The 25,323-nt window shown below is 39.7% G+C and overlaps 2 protein-coding genes across 2 annotated transcripts in view; one reads left to right on the forward strand and one right to left on the reverse strand.

Moving 5' to 3' along the window:
- LOC144648136 (polycystin-1-like) overlaps nt 1-21,550 on the forward strand; it is a 34,913-nt gene extending 13,363 nt beyond the window's left edge. The window contains exons 11-22 of the mRNA XM_078507769.1: nt 826-993; nt 2,244-4,656; nt 5,083-5,695; nt 7,195-7,386; nt 11,424-11,549; nt 11,849-12,040; nt 12,587-12,820; nt 13,556-14,311; nt 14,752-14,988; nt 15,470-17,038; nt 17,923-18,097; nt 19,485-21,550. Of these exons, the coding sequence (XP_078363895.1) occupies nt 826-993; nt 2,244-4,656; nt 5,083-5,695; nt 7,195-7,386; nt 11,424-11,549; nt 11,849-12,040; nt 12,587-12,820; nt 13,556-14,311; nt 14,752-14,988; nt 15,470-17,038; nt 17,923-18,097; nt 19,485-20,977 (8,168 nt within the window). The 3' untranslated portion in view covers nt 20,978-21,550. The remainder of the gene's footprint in view (nt 1-825; nt 994-2,243; nt 4,657-5,082; nt 5,696-7,194; nt 7,387-11,423; nt 11,550-11,848; nt 12,041-12,586; nt 12,821-13,555; nt 14,312-14,751; nt 14,989-15,469; nt 17,039-17,922; nt 18,098-19,484) is intronic.
- Nucleotides 21,551-24,590: 3,040 nt separating this feature from the next.
- The window catches only part of LOC144648137 (type II iodothyronine deiodinase-like), a 1,098-nt gene continuing 365 nt past the window's right edge, over nt 24,591-25,323 (reverse strand). Inside the window, exons 1-2 of the mRNA XM_078507770.1 lie at nt 25,206-25,323; nt 24,591-24,862 (exon numbers count right to left, since the gene is read on the reverse strand). The exon at nt 25,206-25,323 is cut by the window's right edge and continues 365 nt beyond it. Of these exons, the coding sequence (XP_078363896.1) occupies nt 24,599-24,862; nt 25,206-25,323 (382 nt within the window). The 3' untranslated portion in view covers nt 24,591-24,598. The remainder of the gene's footprint in view (nt 24,863-25,205) is intronic.

Raw genomic sequence — 25,323 nt, forward strand, 5'->3', positions numbered from 1 at the left:
AAAATGAAAGAAGATCCGACAAATATATAGCAATTGTGATATTTAGTAGCTGAGTTTGGGCTTTTTTGGTTTTTTTTTTTTGGTTTTGGGGGGGCTTAGCTGGTTGTTATAAAAGCTACTGTAAATATCAAAACCGATTAATTTACATTGAAATATAAAGGTGCTAACGCAAACATTGTAAGTAAGTAAGTAGAATACAAACATGTCGCAGGGACATGAAGCAGGTACAAATGAAAAGAACTCAGAGACATTTTGCACGGACTCGTTCTATCATGGTTCAATGGGACCTGACACTGTAACATATCCACTCTAATGTCAACACCTTTATGTGTTAATTAACACCTTACTGTGATATTAAATTTTATGTCCCCTTTTGAGTTATAACCTTTATTTGGTAATAGAGAAAATAATGGTGTCTCAGTACACCTTGCGCTCGTGTTGCATTGTTCTTTGTAGTATTCGAAGGAGACTGTTCACAGTCCCCTATTTTTCCGTGAAGTCGCAGAGATCGATCGTTGAGTACGACGGCCCGCCATCTTGGTTCCTGAAGGCGCCCCCACACCCCTACCCACGGGCATTTTCCTGATCTCCCCAATTTTAACTCGCGTTCATGCAGGAACGAACCAATATGGCGGCCCGTCGAACTCAACGTTCGATCTCTGCGACTTCACGGACATTTAGGGGACTGTGAACAGTCTATATTCGACGCTACTTTCTTTTAAATTTCAATTGAGTCAACTGTGTCCTCCAAAAAACACTACTCTCTTCATAAATACTATTTTGGTTAAGATGACAATTTCTTGTAAATGTTGTGTCTTGTTGCAGCATATGGAGGGCTGGACACAGAGTGGTCTCCTTGGAGTAACTGCACAGAATGTGGCCACACTCCTGTCAAGACACGAGTCAAGACATGTCTCAGTCCTGTCACTAAAACCAGTGGCGCCCACTGTCCTTTAATTCAGCAGATTGCTCCGTGTAACTACCCATGCCCAGGTAAGACCTCGTTGACGAGAGAATTATTTCATTACAACGCCTGTTGGCCCATCAGGCTGGAGCATATCACAGTTTTCATAGCATGAAGTGACTGGGAGTGTTTCTACCCCCTCCCCTCCCCTCTGGATGGGAAGCTAGCCCATCGCAGGGTTACCCCTCAGCTTTAAATTCGCCGGTACCCATTTATACACCTCGGAGAACAGAGGCACTTTGAGAGTAAAGTGTCTTGCCCAAGAACACAATACAGTGACCCAGGCCAGGGCTCCAACCCGGACCGTTTAATTCCAGAGTCCAGCGCACTCACCATTAGGTCAACACGCCTCCAATTGGTATCGAAAGTAATTTGTAATTGCTTTGGCCTTGCAATAGAGCAGTTTTCAATTGAGTGTCGTAAAACCAAAACCAAGGTATTACTCTGGCCAATCACAAAGAACACAGACAATCCAGTGAACCAATCAAAACTCGAAGCAAATACATGTAATTGGCACGAAGCGCGGGAAAACGTGCGCGAGCGAGTCACGATTGGTTTTGGTGTTAGTTCTGATTGGCTGAGAAAGTGGCGCGAGATTTTTAAGCCAATCACTAAGCGTAGTAATGCAAAACCAAAGCAAACGCAATTTACTTTCGACACTCAAGTGAAAACCGCTCTATCACGCTAAGTAATTGGTTTAAAAAAATTGCGGCACTTTTTCATCCAGTCAGAAGAATAACCAAATCAATCGCACGTTTTTCCGTTATTGGCTTTCAGTCTTGATTAGTTTACTGGATTGTTTGCAAGCTCAATTTACCCGTAATCCATCTTGCACAGAAAACACACTTAAGCTGAAAATAACAAACTTGCAAACGCAGAAATGAGCATAAAATCGTTTAAAGCAAACGATATAAGAAAAACAGAAAAACGACAAGGGAAATAAACGAGAAACTTACAAAGACGAATGTGACGACTTCGATACCATAAAGACGAACCGTAAATTATAACACTTTACAATAAACTTAACTCGACTGTAAACTAGAAGCTCATAAACTTAACTCATAAACTCACGGAATAAACTCACGCTCATAAACTAACGGAATAAATTACATGCAACAGAATAAAAAGAGATATGCAAATAAATAAAAAAAATTACTGAAATAGTCTAATAATCAAAGGAAACTAATTAACACGAAACTATGAAACTAAAACTAAACGAAACAAAAGATTCTGGCGCCTTAGTTGAAAACTACTCAGTCTTTTCTCTTTTTCTTTACAGTTAGTGGATTATCATTTATCAACGACAGTTTTTGTGTGGTTTTGGGTCAAAACCTGTCCATTCAGTGGAGATTAAGTCTTGGAACAAATTCGACGGTAGTCATCAACTGGGGTGATAACAGTGGCAATGAAACAGTCGCCCGGTATATCATGGCAAACGCTACAACTCCGTTTTTCCTAACAAACGAGCATAATTACACTTCAGAAGGCGACTATGTGGTGAATGTCTACGCTTTCAACTACTTTAGCAACCAAACAATACAGAAAATGGCACATATTCAAGTAGAACTCTCGGGATTAAACTTCACTGCCCCTACTGCTGTGGTAACGAACACGTCATCTCATTTTAACATTTCGTTGGATGCTATTTCCCTCAGTCCACCAAATGTTTCTTTCATTTTCGGAGACGGGTCAGTTTTTAGCTCTACCAGCTTTGAGGCCAACTATTCTTACTCTCGAGCTGGGCTGTTTGTTGCCATGGTGATCGCTACAAACAAGGTGAGCACGCTGACATCAACACGCCAGCTGGTTGTGCAGGATACGGTGGAAGGGTTTATGGTCGATCGCAATGTTTATTTGGTAGCGGTTGGAGAAAGTGCAAGGTTTTTATTTTCTATAACCCAAGGAACGAACGTATCGGTAAATGCAACATTCGATGATTGTGAACTTCCATTCTTGTCTACATGGTTGAGTGGACCAAGCCAGTTGAACAGTTTACTTACGTGTGACTTTGACACCGTTGCAGTTTGCAATGGTCTGTTTTACGCCTCTAATGCAGTCAGTGAAAGTAACGCTTCGGCGTTGATCATAAGTGAAGTTGCTATACAAGGATTTAACGTGACGATTGAATGTCAGAGTAAATACCCATCTTGTTTCCAACATGACCGGATTTTGTTTCACCTCAGTCTAACAAATGGAACTCAACCTAAGTTTGTATTCAAAATGGGCGATGGGAACATCATTCCTTCGACAAATAAAACCTTCGGTTATTCCTACGCCACGCATGGCTCCTTTGACATCAACATCACTGCTTACAACAACGTCAGCAGCAAAAGTGTTCTGCGGAAAATGACAATTGTAGAGCTTGTCCCTATAGTCGGAGTTCAACTCACTTGTAACAAAACCGTGGGCCTGTCTGACGTGACTGTGTGCTATTTTGGCGTAGACCAAGGATCAGCGTTCCAGTGCTGGTTAGAACTGGGTGATAAGAAACAGAGTGAGATAATGTTTATTTATTTCAACCTGACATCTTCTCTAAGTTATAACTATACGTGGTATGGAGCCTACACGGTCAAGTTCTCATGTAACAATACAATCAGTTCAAGCAGCACCGAGTTTACAACGAAGGTTGTTCCACGGACTCTTCAGATAAGCATAAACCACAATGGTCCAGTTATGGTTAAGAGTAACCTGACGCTGACCCTTGCAGCAAGTGAAACAGGATATCCTTCTTGTTTTACTTTAGATCTTGATAACGGCCACAGGGTTGTGTTTGGCTCGTCGAACTGCTCCCAGGGTGGTGGTGGTAACTACACCATAATTCCGTCATTTGCCTATCCTTCAGTGCAATACAGCTACTCATACAGTGCTGCTGGGGTTTATAATCTCACTTGGAGTGGACAGAATGATTTCAACTCCGTGACAGTAAACACGTCCGTGGTAATAACGGACCTTCCTTGCAGTCCGCCCAAGGTGACTCTGCCGAACATCGCAAACAATCCACTTACACCAACTGGGATTACTCGCTCTAAAGAAGTTATTATCCGTTCCCGCTATCCAATCGATTGTGGAAGCGCAACGGGTGCGACTCTTAAGTGGGAGATATTCAAAAACGAAACGAACAAAGGATATGTTCTTCAATTTACAAGGGTCACTCCAACGTCGGACCTCATATTACCATCCAATGAATTAGAGTATGGATTGTATCGTATCAAACTAACGCTTACCTTACAGAACGCCTACAGTATTACGGGTACTGCAGAAGGGTACATACAGGTCACTACATCCGATCTGCTTGTCGATATACAAGAGGGCTCTGCTAACAAAAGGATGTATTCACAGCCTGTCTTTATCAACGCAACTGGTTCAATGGACCCTGATACCTTAGATAGAAGTGGCCTAGAATTTAAATGGTACTGCTATAATATCACCGACAGGTTTGCAGACTTCGATGCCTCAAAAGCACCTTTATCAACTTGGCAGGATGTCCTCGCCGAGACTCCTCTACCAGATGGCTGCTTTAATGAAAACGGAACATTAGAAATGAATTCTTCGGAGATAACTCTTCCTAAAGAAAGTACAATCAAGAATGGAGTTTATGTGGTAAAGTTAGTGTTGACGGCCGGCAACAGAGAGGCCACAAAATCGACAGTTATTCAAATGGTAGACGAGGAGATAACTCATTTTCATATAAGGTATGCCATAATATGATATGTTATAGTAATATTGATTAGATGCTGGGCTCGATCTGATTGGCTAATATACTATTTTTTACAGTAAACCATTCCGAGTGGTACTCTCAAAAAAGGTATGCGGATCGCTTCAATTTCTGAAACTCTCCATCATTTTAGACCAAAATATGCGATTTTTCTACCATAGTTCAGAAGACCCCAAAATCGATACCATATTTCAGACTAGGCCCTTCCAAGGAACTAATTCGGTTTTCATAAACATTCGAGGCGAACTTCAAATTACCGACTACTGTTGCAGTCCTCAAGAGATGAATAACAACAATCATAAAAAAATAGTTTCTTCTAAGAAATATATCTAATTGCTGACCACACAAAACGTTTAGTGATATTTTGCTTTAAATGTGACGAGAAAAACGTTTTATATTCCAGGTGCAAGGTGAACTGCAAACATTTGGTCATCACAACAGACATCCTGTCCGTCCACAGTCGCTGCATCTCTGGAGCATGCTCAAGGGTGAACTCGACGTCGTCATTCTCTTGGGAACTTTTCTACAGGAAAGTCAACGATACTGGAGTGCTAAAGTGGACTAAAGTAGATGATCTGGAGGCAATTGCATTATCGAACACGAGCTCAAGGAATCTTGTGTTAAGAGCAAATATCCTTAAACCGGAGATGTCCTATGTCATGCGACTTTGGCATAAATCATTCGGCCATGAAGGCCTAACAGAATACAGCTTTACAACGAGTCGAGCACCATATGGGGGAAACTGCTCCGTTGGCCCTTTGGAAGGAGAAGCTTATGAAACTATGTTCACGTTTAGATGTGCTGGGTGGCAGACCAAGCATTTGCCTCTTGTTTACGTGTTCTCTTACTATGATCCATACACGCAACTAAAGCCAATGCTTTTCAGAGCAGAGGAAGATCAATTTTCAGTCAAACTGGCTCCAGGGGAACCAAATGATAATAACTTCAATCTTAAGATCTTTTTCAGCGTCGTGGATTCTCTTGGAGCACGTATAGATGAGGAGAAATTGATCAAGGTAAATGCAAGCTTTTTGTACGTGTTGATTTGTCAGTTCAGTCACCTCCCTCTTAACGGACACCTCTATAAGACAGACGCCAGGTGTTGGTCCCGTCCCTGGCGTTTTTCATTCATTTTACTGTAACTAAACTCCTCATAACAGGGCTCGAGACTAACTTTTTTGCTAACTAGCCTAGTGGCTAGTGACAGCTTTGATTCCACTAGCCAAAACCAATATTCTACTAGCCAGAACTTTCAAGCATGGTTTTCTTTTTTTTTTCTCCTAAGCCAGCGGAGACAAAAGACAGTGACAAATGGGACAAAATAGGTTTATCTTCCCAAATCCATGGAAAGTCTGTGTTCCACGAAGACAAAAACTTGCGTTTTCATGGAGGCAATTTGCTGTCTTCATTTTGCTCCTACCCACTGCAGAATAATCTCGGGTATCCAACGTAACCGAATCTTAAATGTGTACATGAAAGCTTTTTTGAAAGCGTTCACGTACGCGACCTCTCACCTTCGTTGTTCATGCAATCTTACCCGATCACTGATTAACGTTACAACCTACACATAATGCTCGATTTCCCAGGCCGTCTAATAATTAGCAGAAGCAGTTTTCTTTCACTTGTTGCTTTCGTCACCGGAAAGTTCTAAAAGAAGCTATCAATGATCGTTTGTTCGCTTTTCGGTAACTTTAGCTTGTCCACCTTCTTTGATATATGTCAACAGTGTACTTGTTAGTTTTGTTCTCTCAGAGTCATTTCAGTTCTCGGGTCATTTCAGTTTGCGTTTTTTTTCTCACAAAACTGCCTGAAATTTCCACTAGCCATTTTGGCTAGTAAAAATCCAAAATCTACTAGCCAAAACTGCATTTCTACTAGCCTTTGGCTAGTTGGCTACCGTTAGTCTCGAGCCCTGTCATAAGACGGACACCTCTCTGAAATGGACAGTTGGCCCCGGTCCCAATGGTGTCCGTTTTAAGAAGAGTTGACTGTATTGAAAATTTAGTAGAAAACGAATTAAAAAGTTGCCACTGGCTAAAAATATTGTTTTTGGACGTTTCGGTCACTACTGTTGCCTTCTTCAGCAAGATAAAAATTTAAATGTGTAACGGCGTCCTGTTAAAATATGTAACGAATGTGTGATAAAAACTAAATGAACTTTCCGAGTGCAACAACAACTTTCCGAGTGCAAATTCATTCAGTGAGTTTTTCTCTTTTAAAGTTCTGTCCTGTATGTTTTGACGTTAACTAGACGACTAGCTTCAAACTACACAAAACATAAGCAATAAAAACACCTTTATGCAAGAGAAATGGAAACCTCGATCAACTTTGAATCCTGGGTTAACGAAAACGCCTTTCGGACAGCCTGGTCCTGATGGCTAATATTTAATCAATGCAGTACAAAAATAAAAAGTCAGTTAGTGTTGAATAAAAAAAAACTGATACGTTTGATAACAGCAAATTAAACTAAACAACCCAACTGTTAACTGCAACCTCGAAATTTATTTTCTTTTAGGTACTTCCTCGAAATATTAACCAATCAGAACTTGATAACTTGGTTTTGAACAAAAACAGTAAACTTGATTTTTACCTTAATATCGGAGACATCGATTCAGTCTCTGAATTGGTCAGCGGTGTGCTATCCAACCTAAACTATGAGGCAACGCACCCAGGGAATGAGTCAAGTGCTGACGACATGCAAAACGAGGTAAGGTTAGTTTTGTACTTGGTAAGACGTTCGTAACTGCTGCACGCGTTACATATTCAAGACTTTAGTGCATTTTGTATAGCCTGCAGAACAGGCCGTTTATTTTGCGGGTCGCGCTCGCGCTCACTGTGTCGCGCTTCGCGCGACCCGCAAAATAAACCGCCTGTTCTGCAGGCTAATTTTGTAAAGCATGTGCGAGATAGCCTGCGAGAGCTGGAGAGCAGACGGTTTTTTTGGCTCGAGTTTCACCCGCCGAGAAAAGACCATTTCTTGGCTAGTGCGTAGAATATTGTGATTATATTGTATAAGTGTAATGTTTCGTGCAAAGTAAACGTTTCTTTCAAGAACGCTGATCACTGTGTTTGCAAAACAAACCAACAAACAAACAAATCAAAGTGCCCGTTGGGCTGTCTCGTGTTTCAGATCAGTAAAGTAGCACCCGTTGCTAACAATCATATAAGCTCAGAAAAAACATCTCCGGATTCTACAATATTAATTCTCAAATTTCATTCTCAAGCATTTGCAACAGCCTGTGCTATACGAGCATCGCACCATGTGCCCTTTCTACACATTCTACTCAAATAGTCAAACCAAGACTGCCCTTCCAAAAACTCAACAAAATCTTCGCAATGATTTCTAAGGTATTCAACAACTACAAAACGCACTATCTAAAACGCACTACGATTTGCTACTTTCATACTTAATTACTTACTTCCCTATTCGCCATCGGCGCTCAGGGCAGCAAATGACTTGCTACCGAGTCAAATATCTGATGACTAACACTTCGAAAAACGAAAACAGTCTCCATTTCCACCACAATCATAGACTGCAGCTAGTCGTATCTTTTGCGAACGCATGTAACGCACTCGGTCTTTGTATAACAGGCCCGTAGGGAGGGGGTGCGATGGGTGCGTTCGCACCCCCCCCCCCCCCCACGAGCCTTGGAAGTCCGCTCATTGTGAAAAAAAAAATATATATATATATATATTAAAATAAATAAATAAATGAATAAATAAATAAATAAATAAATAAATAAAGGGAAATGGTATTTCTGTACTTCGACTATTTACATTCAATATGGTCCTTTGGGTTGAAGATCCACCATTTGAAGATTCGTGTGGTATATTTTAGACCAAATTGTGTGATTATAGGTTAAATTCAACGATACATTCTACCTAATGTCCTTCATAGTCGAACCATTCGAAGTGCCATTCCCAGGCGCTACCAAAAGAGAGGAGACTGGGTACTTGTTGGGCTCGGAAACACCCAAGGACAATACTAAAAGATCAACAAACCGACTCTGACTGATTTATGTAATAACCATTTTGACACTAAAATGAAGAGACCTATCTTTTTCCTGTTTTCCTTCTATGTGCTGCTGTCATTTTTAGCTAAATAAATTGTAAACTACGTTTTTGAGGTTCTGTTTCGAAAAATGTGATTTGAATTTAAAAATGTACTAGAATTATTGTCGTCGTTTTCTTCACTTTTACCTGCCTTTTCTCCTAACAAACTGTCTTCAAAACGCACGAAATGCCTATTTTTTCAAAATTTCCTGGGAGAGGATACCCCCAGACCCCTCCCCCCTACATTAACGCGCCTGCGGCGCTCAAGATTTCGTGCCACAGTCGCTCATACGCACCTCCCATGAAAAATCCTGGTTACGGGCCTGTATAATATCTTAGTACGACAGCGAGAGGTCTGGCGCCAATGTAAAACTGTGAGTGGGACTGGGGAGAGACGCTAAAAGTTTTTTCTCGCCTCGCAGGCTCACAACGTTCGGCGCATTGCGCCTTTCAACGACTTAAGAGAACAAACGACTGTTTTGCAGTCTACCACAATCACAAGGAACAAGACCAACTGCACGTAACCTATTTCTAAGTTGTGAAAACGAAGTACAATCATAACATTCCCTGTTATTCACCGTCATGTTTTCACCGAAATTAACAATAGGCCATAGGACCAGGAATCTTTCCAATACACCACACATAAATAACATTTTATAATATACAGAAAATTTTTTATCATAACTAAATTTCCAAAACCTATATGCATTATTCCAGAATGAAGAAAATATAAAACTTCTATATTTTCCCCCTTCCCATCACCCACCACTCGCGCTTCGCGCTCGCTCAAAATCCCTGCCTCTTTCCAAAACTCTCCAAAATCCGCGCGGCCTTGGAAAAGCCTGTGAAGGAGGCAGACGCATTCTGATTAGGTTAGAATGGGTCATCTTTCATCAGCCCCTTGAAATTGCCTGGATGGGGGAAGGGATATGGGACGGAGATAATGTAATCTCTGGTTTTTCTTTCTACGTCATCTGCCACTTGACATTAATTGCTCAGATAAGGCAGGAATGATGGCGAAGAGGGATTTTAACTACATACGTAATACGCATTTTGCATGGGTCTAACTCGATAATGAATCCTCACTTAGACAACAAAACAAAATAGAACCGGGCAATAAGAAATGACTAGTACAAGATATAAACGAAAGAGACAAGTTATATTTTACGAGTTTTTAGTATTAGAAAGAAAACAGACATTTGCTTAGATGATATCGGGAACAGGAATTTTGTTTACCTTAGCGTAATACGCATTTTTTCATTTTGTATGAACCATTTAACTCAACAAGAAATCCTCTCTTAGACCACAGAGCAAACTAGAACCAGACAATTAGAAAGGGCTTGTACAAGATATAAGTTAAAGAGACAAGTTATATTTTATGCGGTTTAGTGTAAGAAAGGAAACAGACATCAAAGCGGTGTAAATAAGCAAGCAGCCTTTGACCTTACTGGCGGCAAAGTATCGTATTCGTATATCGGTTGTCACGCAAAAAAGGAAATAACGCTACTAGGCACGTCTATAAAGCCACAGGGCTTCTTGTTTGTGTCTTTCTTTAATACTGCGACGAGTTGACCTTTAGCATGTGTCTTAGTGAATGGGGGAATTCAGGGAATTTTGAACTGTTTTCCAAAATGGTTTAGTGTAATACTCGAATTGAACACACGCAAGGAAAAAAATGTCCAAGGGATCTACAAGTTGTTTTTTAACTAGTTTAATCAGCGCAAATTTCAACTTGCACCAGCTAGTAAAGGCACACATCTGGTTCGACTATTACGGTCTATTACATCTTTGAAATCCGAATCTAAAAGATTGGAACGACAAAAAAAGTTTTTTTTTTTCTGACATATTGTCGACATACCTACAGTTCTGTATTATTCTGTAAGGAGCAATCCTGTTTAAGAACAAAGCCGAAGATGAGATACCACATCAATATTTCTGTTTGCGTGATAACTTCACTTAATATTCTCCTTTTGACACATTATTTGACATATCTGAAAACTGCTCTGACGTCAACAACCCTTTACCCTAACACGCGCCAAAATGGTTTTCTTGTAACGCAAACAGAAATTTGACAACAGCTTTATCTTCTAATTCATACTTTAACAATACCCACCGCAAATATAATATCAAAACACAAACCTACCGTAAAGATAAATTCATTTTCCATGTAAAAAACTACCTATTTAAGCAACATATGTGAGATAAAATCTCCTTATCAGATTTGGCGGTATTACTAAAGATAGTACTTCATGTAATATATTACATTATACACATACCTCATAATGCAAACATTTACACTATATGTCTCACACGCGTAAATAAGCACTTTAAAACTCGACAAGAGAAAACGCGCAATACGAAGAACAGCATCCCGGTGCATCTTATCAGCAAAATGTATCTATGTAAATATGGCTATTTCTTACCTTGTTTCCTTGCTACTTTATCACTTCGTTACCTTACGAGAGGTCTTACACAAAGCACTATTGTGAGCTACCAAGTCTACTCGGATAATCTCGTGTTACGTCACGGTCACGTCGTTCACGACGTGACCGCGACGTAACACGAGACAAAAAACAAGCAGGCAAGCAAATATTCCTCAGAACGCCCTGATTCAGTTTGGCAAATTCATGGAGAGTAAGTTCAAACTGGTTAAGTACAGGACGCATGAGTGCCTCTTGTTTTACTCTACAGGTCCGCTTCACAGTCATTGAAAAGATCTCCCGGATTCCGATATCAACCATGACAGATGTCAATCAAGTGTCAACCATGATGGCGGCCGCCGCAGAAGCGAAAGAGTTTGTCAATTCTACAGCTCAGGTACAAACCTACAACACTCACTGTGCGTGTTGTTTTTTTAATACTTTGTGTATGGATGCGTTGTCAAAATTATTTGACATCTTTCGTTTATACAACCTACCATCAGGAGCCTTGACATACAGAGAAAAGTACAACGTTTGATTGAATTTCAATCTCACGAGCAAAATTTTGCTACTTTCCTTACCATGATACCGACCCTTTCCTTTGAAGCATTCACTTCACAGTTAGCTTAAACAAACAAAGAATGTCAACAGTTATTTTGCTTCTTACTGATTTTGCTTGCATGCTTTTCTTACCAGCAAATAGCCACTGATAAGATTTCAAGCGGGATAACACTTTTATTTAACAAATCTCAAGAGGACGTTGGTGTGTCCGTGATCACGGAAGGAGCGGAAAATCTTGTGAGTGCTGTGTTTAATATCTTGATGTCAGCGTCATACAATGCTGATTTCCGGCGGAAGGATGCCACAAACGGCGAGGATCAGAAAAAGGTGCGTTGCTTATCTTGTTCTATCTTATCTTGTATCTTGTTATCTTAAAACAGACAAATGTTCATCATCAACCAAGGGTAGTGTTTCAATGACGCAGTTACTGCTGCTACAATAATTTCAAAGATCTAAATAGTGTCTTACCTGGGCAAAATGAAAGAGTGAGTAAGATTTTAGCACCACAGCAATATCAGTGCTGTCGTTTTAACTAATTTAGAAATTATTACATTATTAACAGCTTTGTCACCAGCTTATAAAAAAATTAAGAAAAAATATCTATAGCGTATAAAGTAATCGTCATCATCATCATCATCATCATCATCATCATCATCATCATCGTTTATTAGAAGCGCTTCCAATGGGTGACTCATTGTCTAATACTACCTAAAATTATTGTAATGGGTTAAGAATATTTACAATATTTGCAGTAAAATGATAGGCTAAAAAAGCTAAAATTTGTCTTAAAATAACATCTTTTACCCAATATCTACAAAACATCATGCAGCCCAAATAACCTATACAGCTGTTCTCTTACTTTTCCGTAATTAGAGTAAAGGTCTAGCTAACAAAAACATGGACGCTTTTGACAAGGTCGCCGAGGCTGTATTTAACAAGCTGTTACCGGGGCAAAACGACATCGAAATTCCAACAAAGTCGGCCATAATGACCTGCAGAAGGGCCAGAGGCGCTGCTATTGTCAAAGATCCCATAGTCGGAGGAAACGCAAGTGTCAAGTTTCCAGATATCGAGGATTTATTTGGCTATAAAGCTGTGGATGTTCAGGTTTTTTTTGTCTTGATTTTTTTGGGGAATATTTAATTTGGATTTGGATTTTGGGACTGTTTGATTCGGAATCAAACGTTGATTGATTTTTGTTTCTCAAGGTTTCTGAGTCCGCCAGGTTAAACGTGTATTTGACTGATTCTTACTACTCTGAATAAGCACAAAATTTCTAAGTTTGTGTTACTATTGAAAACCAACAATCTGTCCAACAAAGAGCCACAAACATTTGGCCGTATTGAGTCCATAAAATTAAAAAAAAAATTCCGGACTGGGATTTACTTCAGGGTTCCCAAAAATGCTGGTTACTGTGAAGTGTGCAAAGACCGCTTATCATGGCTTTACACATAGTACATTTTTTAATTTGAAATGACAATCTCAATCTAAGCAAGGTATAGGTCGTGTTTTATTGGGACTAACGGTCTTAACTGCAATCGGGCCTCCTTTGATATATTTTTTGAAGTGCCCAACAAAACAATTTTTCAAACCATTTTGATTTGATAACGGTTAATAAGATAACCTTTTTCGGTCCAAAATGGATTAATTAAACCGAACTTTCAATCAACCTATAAAAAGAAAGAAACGACCTTACAAGTCAAATTTTGCCGGAAAGCCTGTAGGTTATCACGAAAAATTCTTAACGACGAAAATGCGATCATTCAGATATGATGTGGTGCAAGAAGTCATTCTTAAGACTCTTTTCGTGGACTATGACCTTATCTTTCTTTTCTTTCTTAGTTGCTGTACATTCCAACAAACCCATTCACGTGGGACAAGTCAAGCAAATTAGTGACAACATCTATTTTAGATGTCAAAGTCAAAGAGGCCCAAGGAGCACGTCAGGTTATAAACATTTCCAATCTAGCAGAGGAGATCGATCTTCAAATTCCTTTCGAGCAATTGACAACTGTGTCAGCACCAGACGTCTTCTTCAAGCAAATAGACAATGAGAGTATACAGTATCACACTTTTGAAGTCAAAGATACCAACGAAGCAATTGAGTTCAATGTGAAGCCATTGGAAAAGCAAGAACAGTTGACAATTTTAGTAATGTACGGGACGAAGCCAACACTCTTGGATCACGACCTGCAAGTTAAACTACCAAACTTTTCGAGCTGCGCATTTCCAGGAAATTTACCTTTTGAAGACGACAACTGTACGGAGAATCCTTTCAGCATTTTCCTACCAAGTACATACTTGAATAAAGTTGGTACATATTACATTGGCGTGAAATACGAAGGAACGCCTGGAAACCAATCTGACACTCAAAGCCGACAAAGGAGGGATTGTGGGGGAGGGGGACGGTCTAAACGGTCATTGGAATGCATTGAGTACAAAGATCCCCCTCCTACCCAACCTTCGAATGGAAAGTTTTCTCAAGGGCAACAGAGCTATGATAAGTCCAAACACAGCAACTATACTATAGAATCGTTGGGCCTGGGATGCAACTATTGGAATCCCTCTGGTAATCAGTTCTCTGGTGGTGGATGCAGGGTAAGGTTCCATTTGTGACAACTTATAAAAAAAATGGAATATTTTGTTTCCACGAGACCGAAAGTTCATAGTAAAAATCGTATGGCTCGTGGTTCTCAGTTCTCTAGTGTTTCTTGCTGGGAAATTGCCACACCACACCACACTTGGCCACACTACATCACATCACAGCACAGCACAGCACAGCACGCCTCGGCACAGCACAGCACAGCCCTGCACACCGCACTTCACTACAGCACACCACACCACCACACCGCACTGCACCGCAATTCCCCTCACCGCAACGCACCGCACTACATCGCACTGCACCACATCCTCATTGACACTCTCATTGAATAAAGTTTGATTGATTGACCATACAGCAACGCATGATCTTACGACTCTTGACAGGTTTTGTCTTTGTTCTTATTTCTCTGACGATGAAAAATTCATTTTATTTCTAGACTGGCCGCCGACGTACACTGTCACGAACCATGAGCTGTCGTTGCAAACATTTAACTTCGTTTGGCGGTGGTCTGCTGGTAAAGCCAAACCCTATCGACTTCGATAAAGTATGGATAGCCTTTGATGATATCCATAATAACATGGCTGTACTAGCTACAATGATCAGTATTTTCTTGCTTTATCTTCTGGTTGTTATATGGGCACGCAGAGCTGACATACGAGATCGCGATTCCCAGGTAATGACCAGATAATAATTTAGTTGTGCTGGTTACGGAAATAATAGACTGCCTTAAAAAAGACAGCTACTTAGATATGCTTTAGTTGCTACGAAAATACATGTTCATACATGCCTAAATAAATAGTCACAGAAGAACAGTTAATCCCATGTTTATTTTTAAAAAGGTTTCAAGATATTATAACCATGTATTTATTAAAATATATTACAATTTATGTTTTTTTTCTCCAAAGGCTTGCAGTTTAGACTAAGTTATTTAGTAATTATTCTATGTCACCTTCATCCAAAACATAATACTGGTCATAAATTGCTTGGAAGAGGGACGGGGCTTGGGGTTGGGTGTTGGGGGGAGATGGGACTGTAAAAGAGAGGATTTGCATTAACTACTTTTCTAGTTTAGCGAAAGAAATTAACAATATTTAACATTATAAGAAGTGAACTGTAACCAAATTAAGTTACTTTCCATTAACTTATCTTTATAGGAAGGCGTAGTAATGATTGGAAAGTCATGGAACAATTATGCGTATGAAATTACCATATCGACCAGTAAAGGAAGAAATTCAGGCACCACGGCTAAAGTCGCCTTTATCATTGTTGGAGAAAACGGGACCAGCGGTGTTATTCCATTGAGCAAGCTCACTAAAATCAAATTTAACAGGGGCTCAGTTGTCACATGTACTCTTCACCTTCCAAGCTCACTAGGCCAGTTGCTATATATCCATATTTGGCATGACAATGGAGGAGACAATCCCTCGTGGAGTCTCGATCACGTGGTTATCCGGGACAAATTAAGCGACGAAAAGTGGAACTTCATGTGTGGAGAGCGGTTGGCAGTTGAAAGTGATGATGGGAAGACGGAAAAAGTTATATACGTTGCAAACATCAATGAAATAGCAAATTATAAGCACCTGTTCTTGTCGAACAGCGCAGACGGTCTTTATGACGAGCATTTGTGGATTTCTGTAGCAGCTAAGCCACCGCAAAGCAATTTTTCTCGCGTGCAGCGTGCCTCGTGCTGTTTGTCGATTCTGTTTTCCACCATGATCGCAAACGCCATGTTTTATGATAGCGGTAGAGTTGACACTTCTCCCGTATTTTATCTCGGTCCTATAAAGATCAGCATGCGTCAACTGATGATCGGAATCCAGAGTAGTTTGATCATATTTCCCATCAACTTGGCCATAACTCAGCTGTTTCGTAAATCGTCCACTGCGACTACACCTGCAACAGAGGAGAAACCCAATACTTCGCTACCTAAGACGGAACCAACGCTCTTTACTCGACGATTCGGACGAAGGGTGTCGGGCCAAAAATACCTTCCTATGGCATACCAAACAAACATCACAAGCAGTATGTCTACCATTATCTCTTCCTCTGACAGTACTTTCAACCTCAAGGCGGGTGACACTAAAAAACCCGGCGACAATGGGATTGCTACCATCATCTCTACGTCTGACAGTACTTTGGACCTCAAGGCAGATGACACTAAAAACACCGGGGACAAAAGGAAAAAGCTATTGTACCGTTGTTTGTATTACCTGGCTTGGATTTTGTGTTTCGTCTCAGTGTTTGTCTCAGCATTCTTTACATTGTTGTACTCTCTCCAATGGGGGAGTGAAAGATCACAGCAGTGGCTTCTTTCCTTCTTTGTTTCGTTCATCCAAGACGCGGCAATCTCTCAGCCAGTAAAAGTTGCTCTTTTTTCAGCATTGCTTGCATTCATCCTAAAATTCTCCATGCAGCAAAGAGAAAGGCACCAACGATTTAAAACGCAGAGAAAAACAAGGACAGGCAATGATGAAGAGAGTACTCCCTCGACCGAGGTTCAGTTTGACGACAACGTCTCAGGGGACGACTCTCTACCATTGCAGAAAGCTGCGTTAGAAAAGGCGAAGATGAAAAGGATGAAAGAAATAAAGTCGTCAGAGATCATGACAGATGTGTTGTTTTATTCGTTGTTTCTTCTTCTTTTACTTATGGTGGCTTATGGACACCGAGATCCAATCGCGTATGATATGACTAAACATTTGGAGGATAACTTCGGGTTATCGGTAAGTAGTCGAAGCATTCCTTAAGTGCCTTCGTGCGGACAACAGAAAGGGGTCGCTTTCAGTTGAGCTATAAACTAAATTGAAAGTTGCAAGTAGTTTTTCTCATTGGACATTTTCTAATGACTGATGCAACATCAAGTAAACATGCTTTGAGCTTAAAGGGACTATGTCACGGAGATTTCACAGATTTTTGGTCTAAACTGTTCTGAAATTAGTGGAAGGCAACTAAACCCATAAAAAACAATATCTTTGAACATCTAAAGGAAGATATAATCTTAATTTGCGGATAGAAATCAAGCTAAGGCTACAATTATCGATTTTTTGAAGACGCGCGGAAGCAATTTGAAAACGTTTGCCTAACGTTTTCATATTGCAATCCGTTTCCATCCGCGCCTTCCGCAGCCAGTAATGCTAGTTAACAGTTTCAGTGCTTTAATATAGCAGGTTTTAATAAAAATGGACTATTATTTCTAGGTTTCATGCGAGACAAATGTATATTTTGGCTGTTCAAAAATCTGGTAAAATCCGTGACATAGTCCCTTTAATGGTAGGAGATTTGACTTTCTCAACTTAGACGTTTTGGTAATAAGTCTCATTAAACTATCCGTTAAAAAGATTAAATATCGATCAAGTAAATAGTAGTTTGCGTATGCAACCTACATGTATAGAGGGAGAGAGGGTGGTATGTATTAAATGCGATGGTGAAGTAATTTTATAATGTTAATTTTTCCAACTTTCATCTGCAAAATCATTTTTGGCGAAGGAGATTACAAACATACAAAGTAAAGGTTTCTTTTTTCGATAATTGTTTATATATGTAATAAGCAATTGTAAGTTATAAAAAGTACCACAATAACCACTATTGTTAACTGCTCCCTCCTCAGGCTACGCATTTTTACGACATTTATGGCTGGGCTCTATATGCCTTTATTCCAACTATTTTTGTTGGTCCATGGTATAATGGAATGCCTGCTGTGGACTCAGAAGATGGACTGTTGAATGACAGGACTTCTACTGTTGTTGGCATGGCGCGTCTTAGACAGCTACGAGTTTTGAATAGTAAGTAAACGTCAATATTTTTGGTACTTATGGTTTTGTCGTGGCGTCTCACCTGTCTTGGTGATGAAGCGTGTGTGCCATAATGTTCAGTTAGAGCTTAACCCGGCAGGGACTGGTGGCCCTATCCAAGTTTAGACAAACCAGATTAGGCAATGGTCCTCCAGATTAGGGGTTGGGCTTGGAAAAAGTTTAGTTTTGAGGACTATAGAAGTGACGCCCAGCCCCATTCCTCACGGAGAAATTGTCAATGTTGCTTGAACTCCTAACTTGGCTTTACATGTATTCTATCTTTGCGGATCCAAATCACTGTTTTAATTTCCCAGCAATGTCAGATGCATATATAGTCAAACGGACAGATTACAAAGACTTTGAAAGTCAGTAATCAAGTTCGCAATATTTTTTCGAACTACCACCAAATATCCAAACTGTCGATGAAAGGAATGTATGGCAATTAGCAAAATGGTCGAGTGTTACACGTACGCAAAACTGCACGTTTTACCATCGCTTCTTACTTTCAGCAGCTATGTTCTCAAAATTGAAGTAGTTAAGATGGTTTCCGCCCAACATTCGAGCAATACAGGCAAAAATAAAGTTACCAAAAAGACCTCTTAGCATGGTAACAGTTTAAGTACGGCTAACAAAAACCTGTCAAAAATTTAGCTCTCAAGCTGACCCCGCGAGAGAAAAATGGATTTGAAATTGTCAATATTTCAGTTAAAATTGACGTTTCGCGCCAGTTCAAAACAAAATGGCGCGCGTTTTAAACATTTTTACGAGGTTTGACTTTAATTTTTTCGAGAATGCTTTAGAATTTAATTACGGGGTCACTAAGACAATTGAATTTCGATAAGATCTTTTAAATTGTATACAAAATGTTGCTGTGCTATGAGTAGATTTTTGGTACTTAATTTTCGCACTCATTGCTCGAACTTTCAGCGGAATCCGTCTTAACGTTCAACGACGAAGAAAACGGGATATTTACCTGTGTCATATCAAATTGTTCCTTAACAGGCAACATAAAGATCCTCTCAGAACTACGAAGCTGAAATTTAAATGGACTGTTCAAAATGCTAAATAAATTATTTCGTTCAGTTTCTCAAAATGGTTCAATTTCTTTTTGGCAACTGAGATGATTGAACAACGAAATAAGGAAAACCTGTCTGTCTGTCTGCCTGCCCACCCGCCCGTCCGTCTTACTGTTTAACTGTCTGTCTGTCACTATTTATACATCGGTCTGTGTACTTTTCTATATCACAAAATGTTTGACGCCTTTAGACGAAGAAAAGATTTAAAAGCGCTTAACAATGAAGTATTCAATTCGGACTCATATTAGTTATTTTTAACACCGTAAACATATAACAGTTCCGAAATTTATTTCTTTTTTCAGATTCTTGCAGCAGCATCCCATTTATAAGACATTTATCTAGAGGTTGTTATGGACCCTACACCTTTCAGGATGAAGATACAAACTTTTATCAACCTAACTGGGTGCCGGCTCCTCCTGACATACCAGTTGTAAATTTATCACATGAAATATGCCCCAAGCCCTGGCGGTATCACACAGCTGCGGAGCTGAAAGGCGTTCCAATGTGGGGCACGACAACCATGTACTCAGGGGGAGGGTATGTCGCAGAGCTTGGTTACTACAAGGCTAAGGCGCAACAGGTAGTCACAGAACTCGTGCATCACAAATGGATTGATCGACGGACGCGCGGTGTGTTCGTTGAGCTCACTGTTTATAACCCGCAAGTGAACTTGTTCAGTGTTATCTCGCTACTGGTGGAAACCATGCCAACCGGGGCAGCTGTAACATTCCGTAGAATTGATACCATACGCGTTTACAGATACGTAGGCGAGCTTGCTAACGTGGCGTTGGCTGCGGAGCTCATCATTGCTTTAGTTATCATATTCTTACTGTACAAAGTTATCAAACGGCTGTACCATCAGAGGCTGACATTCTTCAAGAGATTTTGGAATTTAGTAGACCTGCTTCAGGTACTTTTCGCATTAGTCTCCATTGCTTTGTATTTCGTCAAGATGGTAAGCATCAACGCAACCATGAAAGACCTCAGCGAGAATCCCTTTGTTTTCGTCAGCTTTTCGCTGCTACTTACGTGGAACGAGATTGATACGTACATGATAGCGTTCGTTGTATTTCTCACAACTTTAAAATTTTTGTACCTGTTGAGGTACAACAACCACATTAAACTCTTAAATCAAACATTTTCTAACATGCGAAAGGAAATACTTCTCTTCATGGTTCAATTTATGTTCTGGTTTATCCCTTTTGTAATTATGGCTCACATCTTATTCGGAAGTCATTTACAAGCCTTTATTTCTCTTCCATCGGCATTTCAAGCGATGCTGAATGCTCTCCTTGGTGCGTCCTATTTTCATGATTTGCAGCAAGTGGACCGAGTCATTGGACCGGCCTTGTTTTTCAGTTACAGTATCCTTATGGAACTCATCCTTCTCAACATGTTTGTATCCATAATAAACGCCGCCTTTGAGAGTAGAGAATCCGAACTTGACAATTCCGAGACTGACCCAGAACTTGTAGAGTTTATACTAAAGCGATTGAAGGCAATCTTAGGAGTGAGCTTGATCTCTTCGACTGTAAGCCCTGAAATAGATGAAAAATGGTACGTGGATGATTCTAGCGACGAGGAAAATGACAACAGAATTATAACTACAAATAACTACTTCAATATATTGAACAAAAAGATAGTAAGCTTGCAGAACAAATTCAGGAAGGTCTCAATCATGGAGGAAGAGGAGGAGGAGGATGTCTTGCTAGAAATGATGCTCATTAAGCGGGAACATGAGGGTTTAGCGTCTTCAGGGAGTGCGAGCTCAGAGACAACAGAATCTTCGTTGTAGAAAAAAGAAAAGACTATTAAAAAGTAGTTAAAATACGGTGGGGTTAGTACACCAAGACCATTACTAGTCTTCATTTAACAGTAGAATGTTTAAGTTTGTTTTTTATTAAGCGCCAAAGAAGAACTATTTAATCCAGCAAGTGGAGATTAAAAGAAGAAAAAGTGATTTCTACACAGTAATTTACATATGCGATTTATAAAACCGGTTTCGTCTTGATCGCTATACAAAATTTAAATATAAACATACGTCATGTAGCAACACACGAAAAATAACTACTCGAAACCAGGTCCTTATTATTTGGAACAAAGACTCGGCAACAAGAGTTTTTCAGCTCGCTTTAACGTGACAACAGTCCTTGGGATACGGGGATTAAGATGATGTTTAGTAATAATTTCTTGGCTTCGACGAACAAAATATCTCAGAAGTGATTGTAGTCACAAGGGGAGTATGGGGAGATTAGGTCCAGGTCGCTTGTGGCCGCGCACTCTGGCTAGGGATTATGTTGACACGCAATTACTTTATGTTAAATCGAATCATTACATAACGTGAATAAATTATTATTATTTATCTTAATGTTGTGCTGGAGTGATTGCAACTTTCGTTTTGAAGGAAACCTTGCCTCGTAAGCCTTGGAAGGGACCTGATCTTCCGCTATCCCGTACCTTTTTTCAGGCTCTCGCCACTACCTTTCAGTGTTTTTTTTTTTCTTCGCAAAAACTACGCAATATTGCCAAAGGTTTGATTTTTTTTCCGGTTCGTCACCTTAGGATCCTAGCCTTGTCTTATTTTTCTCTGATAAATACACTAATATAGATAATATTTTAAAGCGATCTTATAAATACTATTATTGCAAAGGCAGAAGTCCCCGAAGGGTGGAAGAATGGTCAGATTACACCTTTACACAAAAAGGACAGCGTGTTGGACAAAGCAAACTTTAGACCTGTCACCGTGCTGCCCGCATTCGACAAAGTGTTTGAACGCATTATCCATACACAGATGAGTACGTATTTTGATACCATTTTCCACGACTATACGTTCGCGTATCGGAAATTTCATGGCTGCTCTGCGGCGCTATTAACACTTACCGAAGAGTGGAAAGAAAAACTTGATCAAAGCCACTTTATTGGTGCTGCTACACTGGACCTTAGCAAGGCATTTGACTGTATCCCTCACGATCTTCTGTTGGAAAAGCTTAGATTTTACGGACTGGATGAAAGATCGTGGTCCCTTCTTCAGAGCTATCTCTCACATCGCTACCAACGAGTCAAACTGGGAAACAGTTTTTCATCGTGGAATGTCGTTCGTAGTGGTGTACCCCAGGGGTCAATATTAGGACCGCTTCTTTTTAATATTTTTATGAACGATATGGCCTATGCTATAAACGAGAGCAGCTTACTAAGCTTTGCAGACGACACCAATCTACATGCCTCAAACGAATGTCCCCGCGCAGTTGAAAACATGATTAACCAAGATCTGTTCAATGCCAGCTCTTGGTTCAAACAAAACGGTATGATCGCCAACCCGACAAAATATAACGCCATGGTGTTAGGAAATGCTAGTCAGTGTGACATCAAGATCGAATGTGAGGGTAAAGAAATTCCAGTATCCAAGGAGATAAAATTACTGGGCATAACTTTAGACGATAAACTAAAATTTGATTCACACATTGCGGACATTTGTCGCAAGGTGGGGAGCCAAATAAACGCTCTAAGCAGGTTAAAGAACATTCTACCTTGTAATACGAAGGAATCCTTGTATAGAGCTTTTATTTTACCTTATTTTTCTTATTGTAGTCAAGTTTGGTATCACTGTGGAAGAAGAAATATAGAAAAACTGGAAAGAACAAATGCGAGGGCCTTGAGATTTGTGTACAGCGACAAGACCTCGTCGTACGAAGCGCTCTTGCGGCGTATCGGATCAAAATCAACCTTAGAAAATCGTCGCACTCAAGATATGTTATTGACTGTGAACAATATTATTCAAGGCAGGGCACCATCCAGCTTCAAAAATCTTATAACTGAAAAGAGAACAGCGTACAATCTTCGCGGTAATTTTAATCTTTCCATACCTAAAGTGAACACTACCAGATATGGTCTTAAGTCGTGGCGTTATGCTGCAGCAAAGCACTGGAACATGCTACCTCGTGATATTCGTTCCATGGCAGGCTCAAAGGACTTTTTGAAAAGGATTAGACAAACTGATTTCAATGTTTAATAATTATATTTTATCGCTTTTAGATAGGTGTTGTTGTTTGTTTGTTTGTTTGTTTCTTTTTTTTTTTTTTTTTTTTTTATTTTTTTAATTTTTTTTTAACCATTTTAAAATAGTCTGATGTAATACTTTTATACCCTTTGTTTTGATGTAAATACTTTTGTAGATACTAAACTTTAAATCGTGGAGCACCTGTAAACTAGCTAACAGCTAAGTGTGTACTTTTTCCACGTTAAATAAAGTATGTATGTATGTATGTATGTATGTAAACTGAAGTTAACTCGCGTTTGCAAAAAGTTATAGAACTTTTTCATGCATGATAATTTGATTAGTCGTTATTTTTAGGAAACATTTTTTTGGCTGTGGTTTACGTGTTGAATTCTAAACGAAAGATTGCTGAGTTAGCAGTCACGGACATCGCTATTTGTTGTTCACGTTTGTAGTCTTGCGAGGAAAATTAATCTTCATGTGATATTACAGACAGACTTGGCTGTGACTAAGGCACTTTTCAATGTTTAATATGAGACAGAGAGAGTCTTCGAATTAGCCTGAGTTGGGGTGACAAGCTTAACAAAAGGTCTTCGGTAACTGTTTTCCATTTTATGAAACCTTGACATCGAAGTGAATTCCGCTTGTTTGTGTGGTCGTAAGAAGGGCTTTCTTGTGTTATGTTAGACCTAGTTGCATTGTTTTTACTGGCAAATATAAGGGAAATTTTCCAAGCGTTAGTCACATCAATACAAATGCCATCATTATGGTAAGTAGCCTATATCAAGTTCACTTGACTAATAAAGTCCTGAAATGACCTTTACTTAACAGTTTTGAGTTGCTGGTATTATAGGCCAGAGAGAAGCAATCAACAACAGTATATGCATGTGTAAATGTTTATTTGAAAAAAGCTAGATATGGATATATGTATATTTATAAATAAATCGCTTTACTCTACTTCTTTCTGATGCCTTCAGCGTCGCACTTTTTTAACTACTGCGGATTAGCTGACACTTAAATTTTTACAGCGCTCTTATACTGAAGCAAGCGGCTAAAATGAGCTATAAAATTAAATACAATATTTGTTAAGAAAGCAGGCACGCTAAGTTCAAGAACTTTTCTATATATAATTGAAACGGCCAGTATACTGTTTTTGACATCAAATAGTCTTATGCAAGGTACTTGAAGAATCGTTAATTTGTCCCACGCTTGAAAGTTTTGTAATGATGTCATAAATGAGGCAATGACTAGGTGGGAGCAAGTTCATTTATGGCCTCTCAATTGTTCAAAGACAGCTCGATATTGTCTTCTTAAAGTTACGTCACAGGCGAAAGTTCTGCGTAATGGTTTCATTAGAACCATGTCGGCCAAATATCTCTGAGTTGATGGTTGGGTGAAACCCAGCCCTGTTGATCAACTGTCTTAGGATGACTTCCCAGCATGGTACTTTTCCAGCCACTCTTTAACTCCTCTCATGTTGTACCCCATAGGTCCTGGTCCACCTTCGTAAGCAACTCTTCTGTTTTCAATAATGTGAAAACGGATGGGAAGAGCCCCATACGCGATGTTTGCCGTGTCAAGCATTGTGTCTACCACCACTGGACATCCGGGAATTTTTCGCGCCAACTCACGCGCTGCACGGCATCTTTCGGTTTGCGATCTGTGCGTTCTGATGGCGAAGTTGTCCTAGAAAAAGACGTAGAAAATAATTTAATTAAAGTATTTTAGGTATTTATGTCCCAAATACACTGGCGGAAGACGGTAGAGGCACAATTGCAGAGTATAAATTGAGGCAAGCTTCTGGGCTTGCAAAGGACCAGCAAAAATTGAGAAAGCTTTTTGTTGTCGTATGAGGCAGTTGGCGTCTGAATGATACACGATGCCAATAAGTAAAAAGAATTGAATTTTTAAATATCTCTTAAGGAGAAAATTGGTTCCACTGGTTTTAAACATGAAATTTCTACTGATTTGATTTAATTTAATCTCATCCCAGTTTTTTTTTTCAAAGTTCAAAATAAGGATAACTTACTTTTAACGCCCATCCGTCTGAAGGATGCGCTTCTTCGATGTAAACAATACAAAAGTCCGCAATGTGGCTGAAGTGGTTGGCCATTTTTTGGAACTCGTTCAACTGCCTCATGAATATT

Source organism: Oculina patagonica, chromosome 4 (genome assembly GCF_052425735.1).
Source record: "Oculina patagonica isolate OP01 chromosome 4, crgOcupat, whole genome shotgun sequence".
Lineage (NCBI taxonomy): Eukaryota > Metazoa > Cnidaria > Anthozoa > Scleractinia > Oculinidae > Oculina > Oculina patagonica.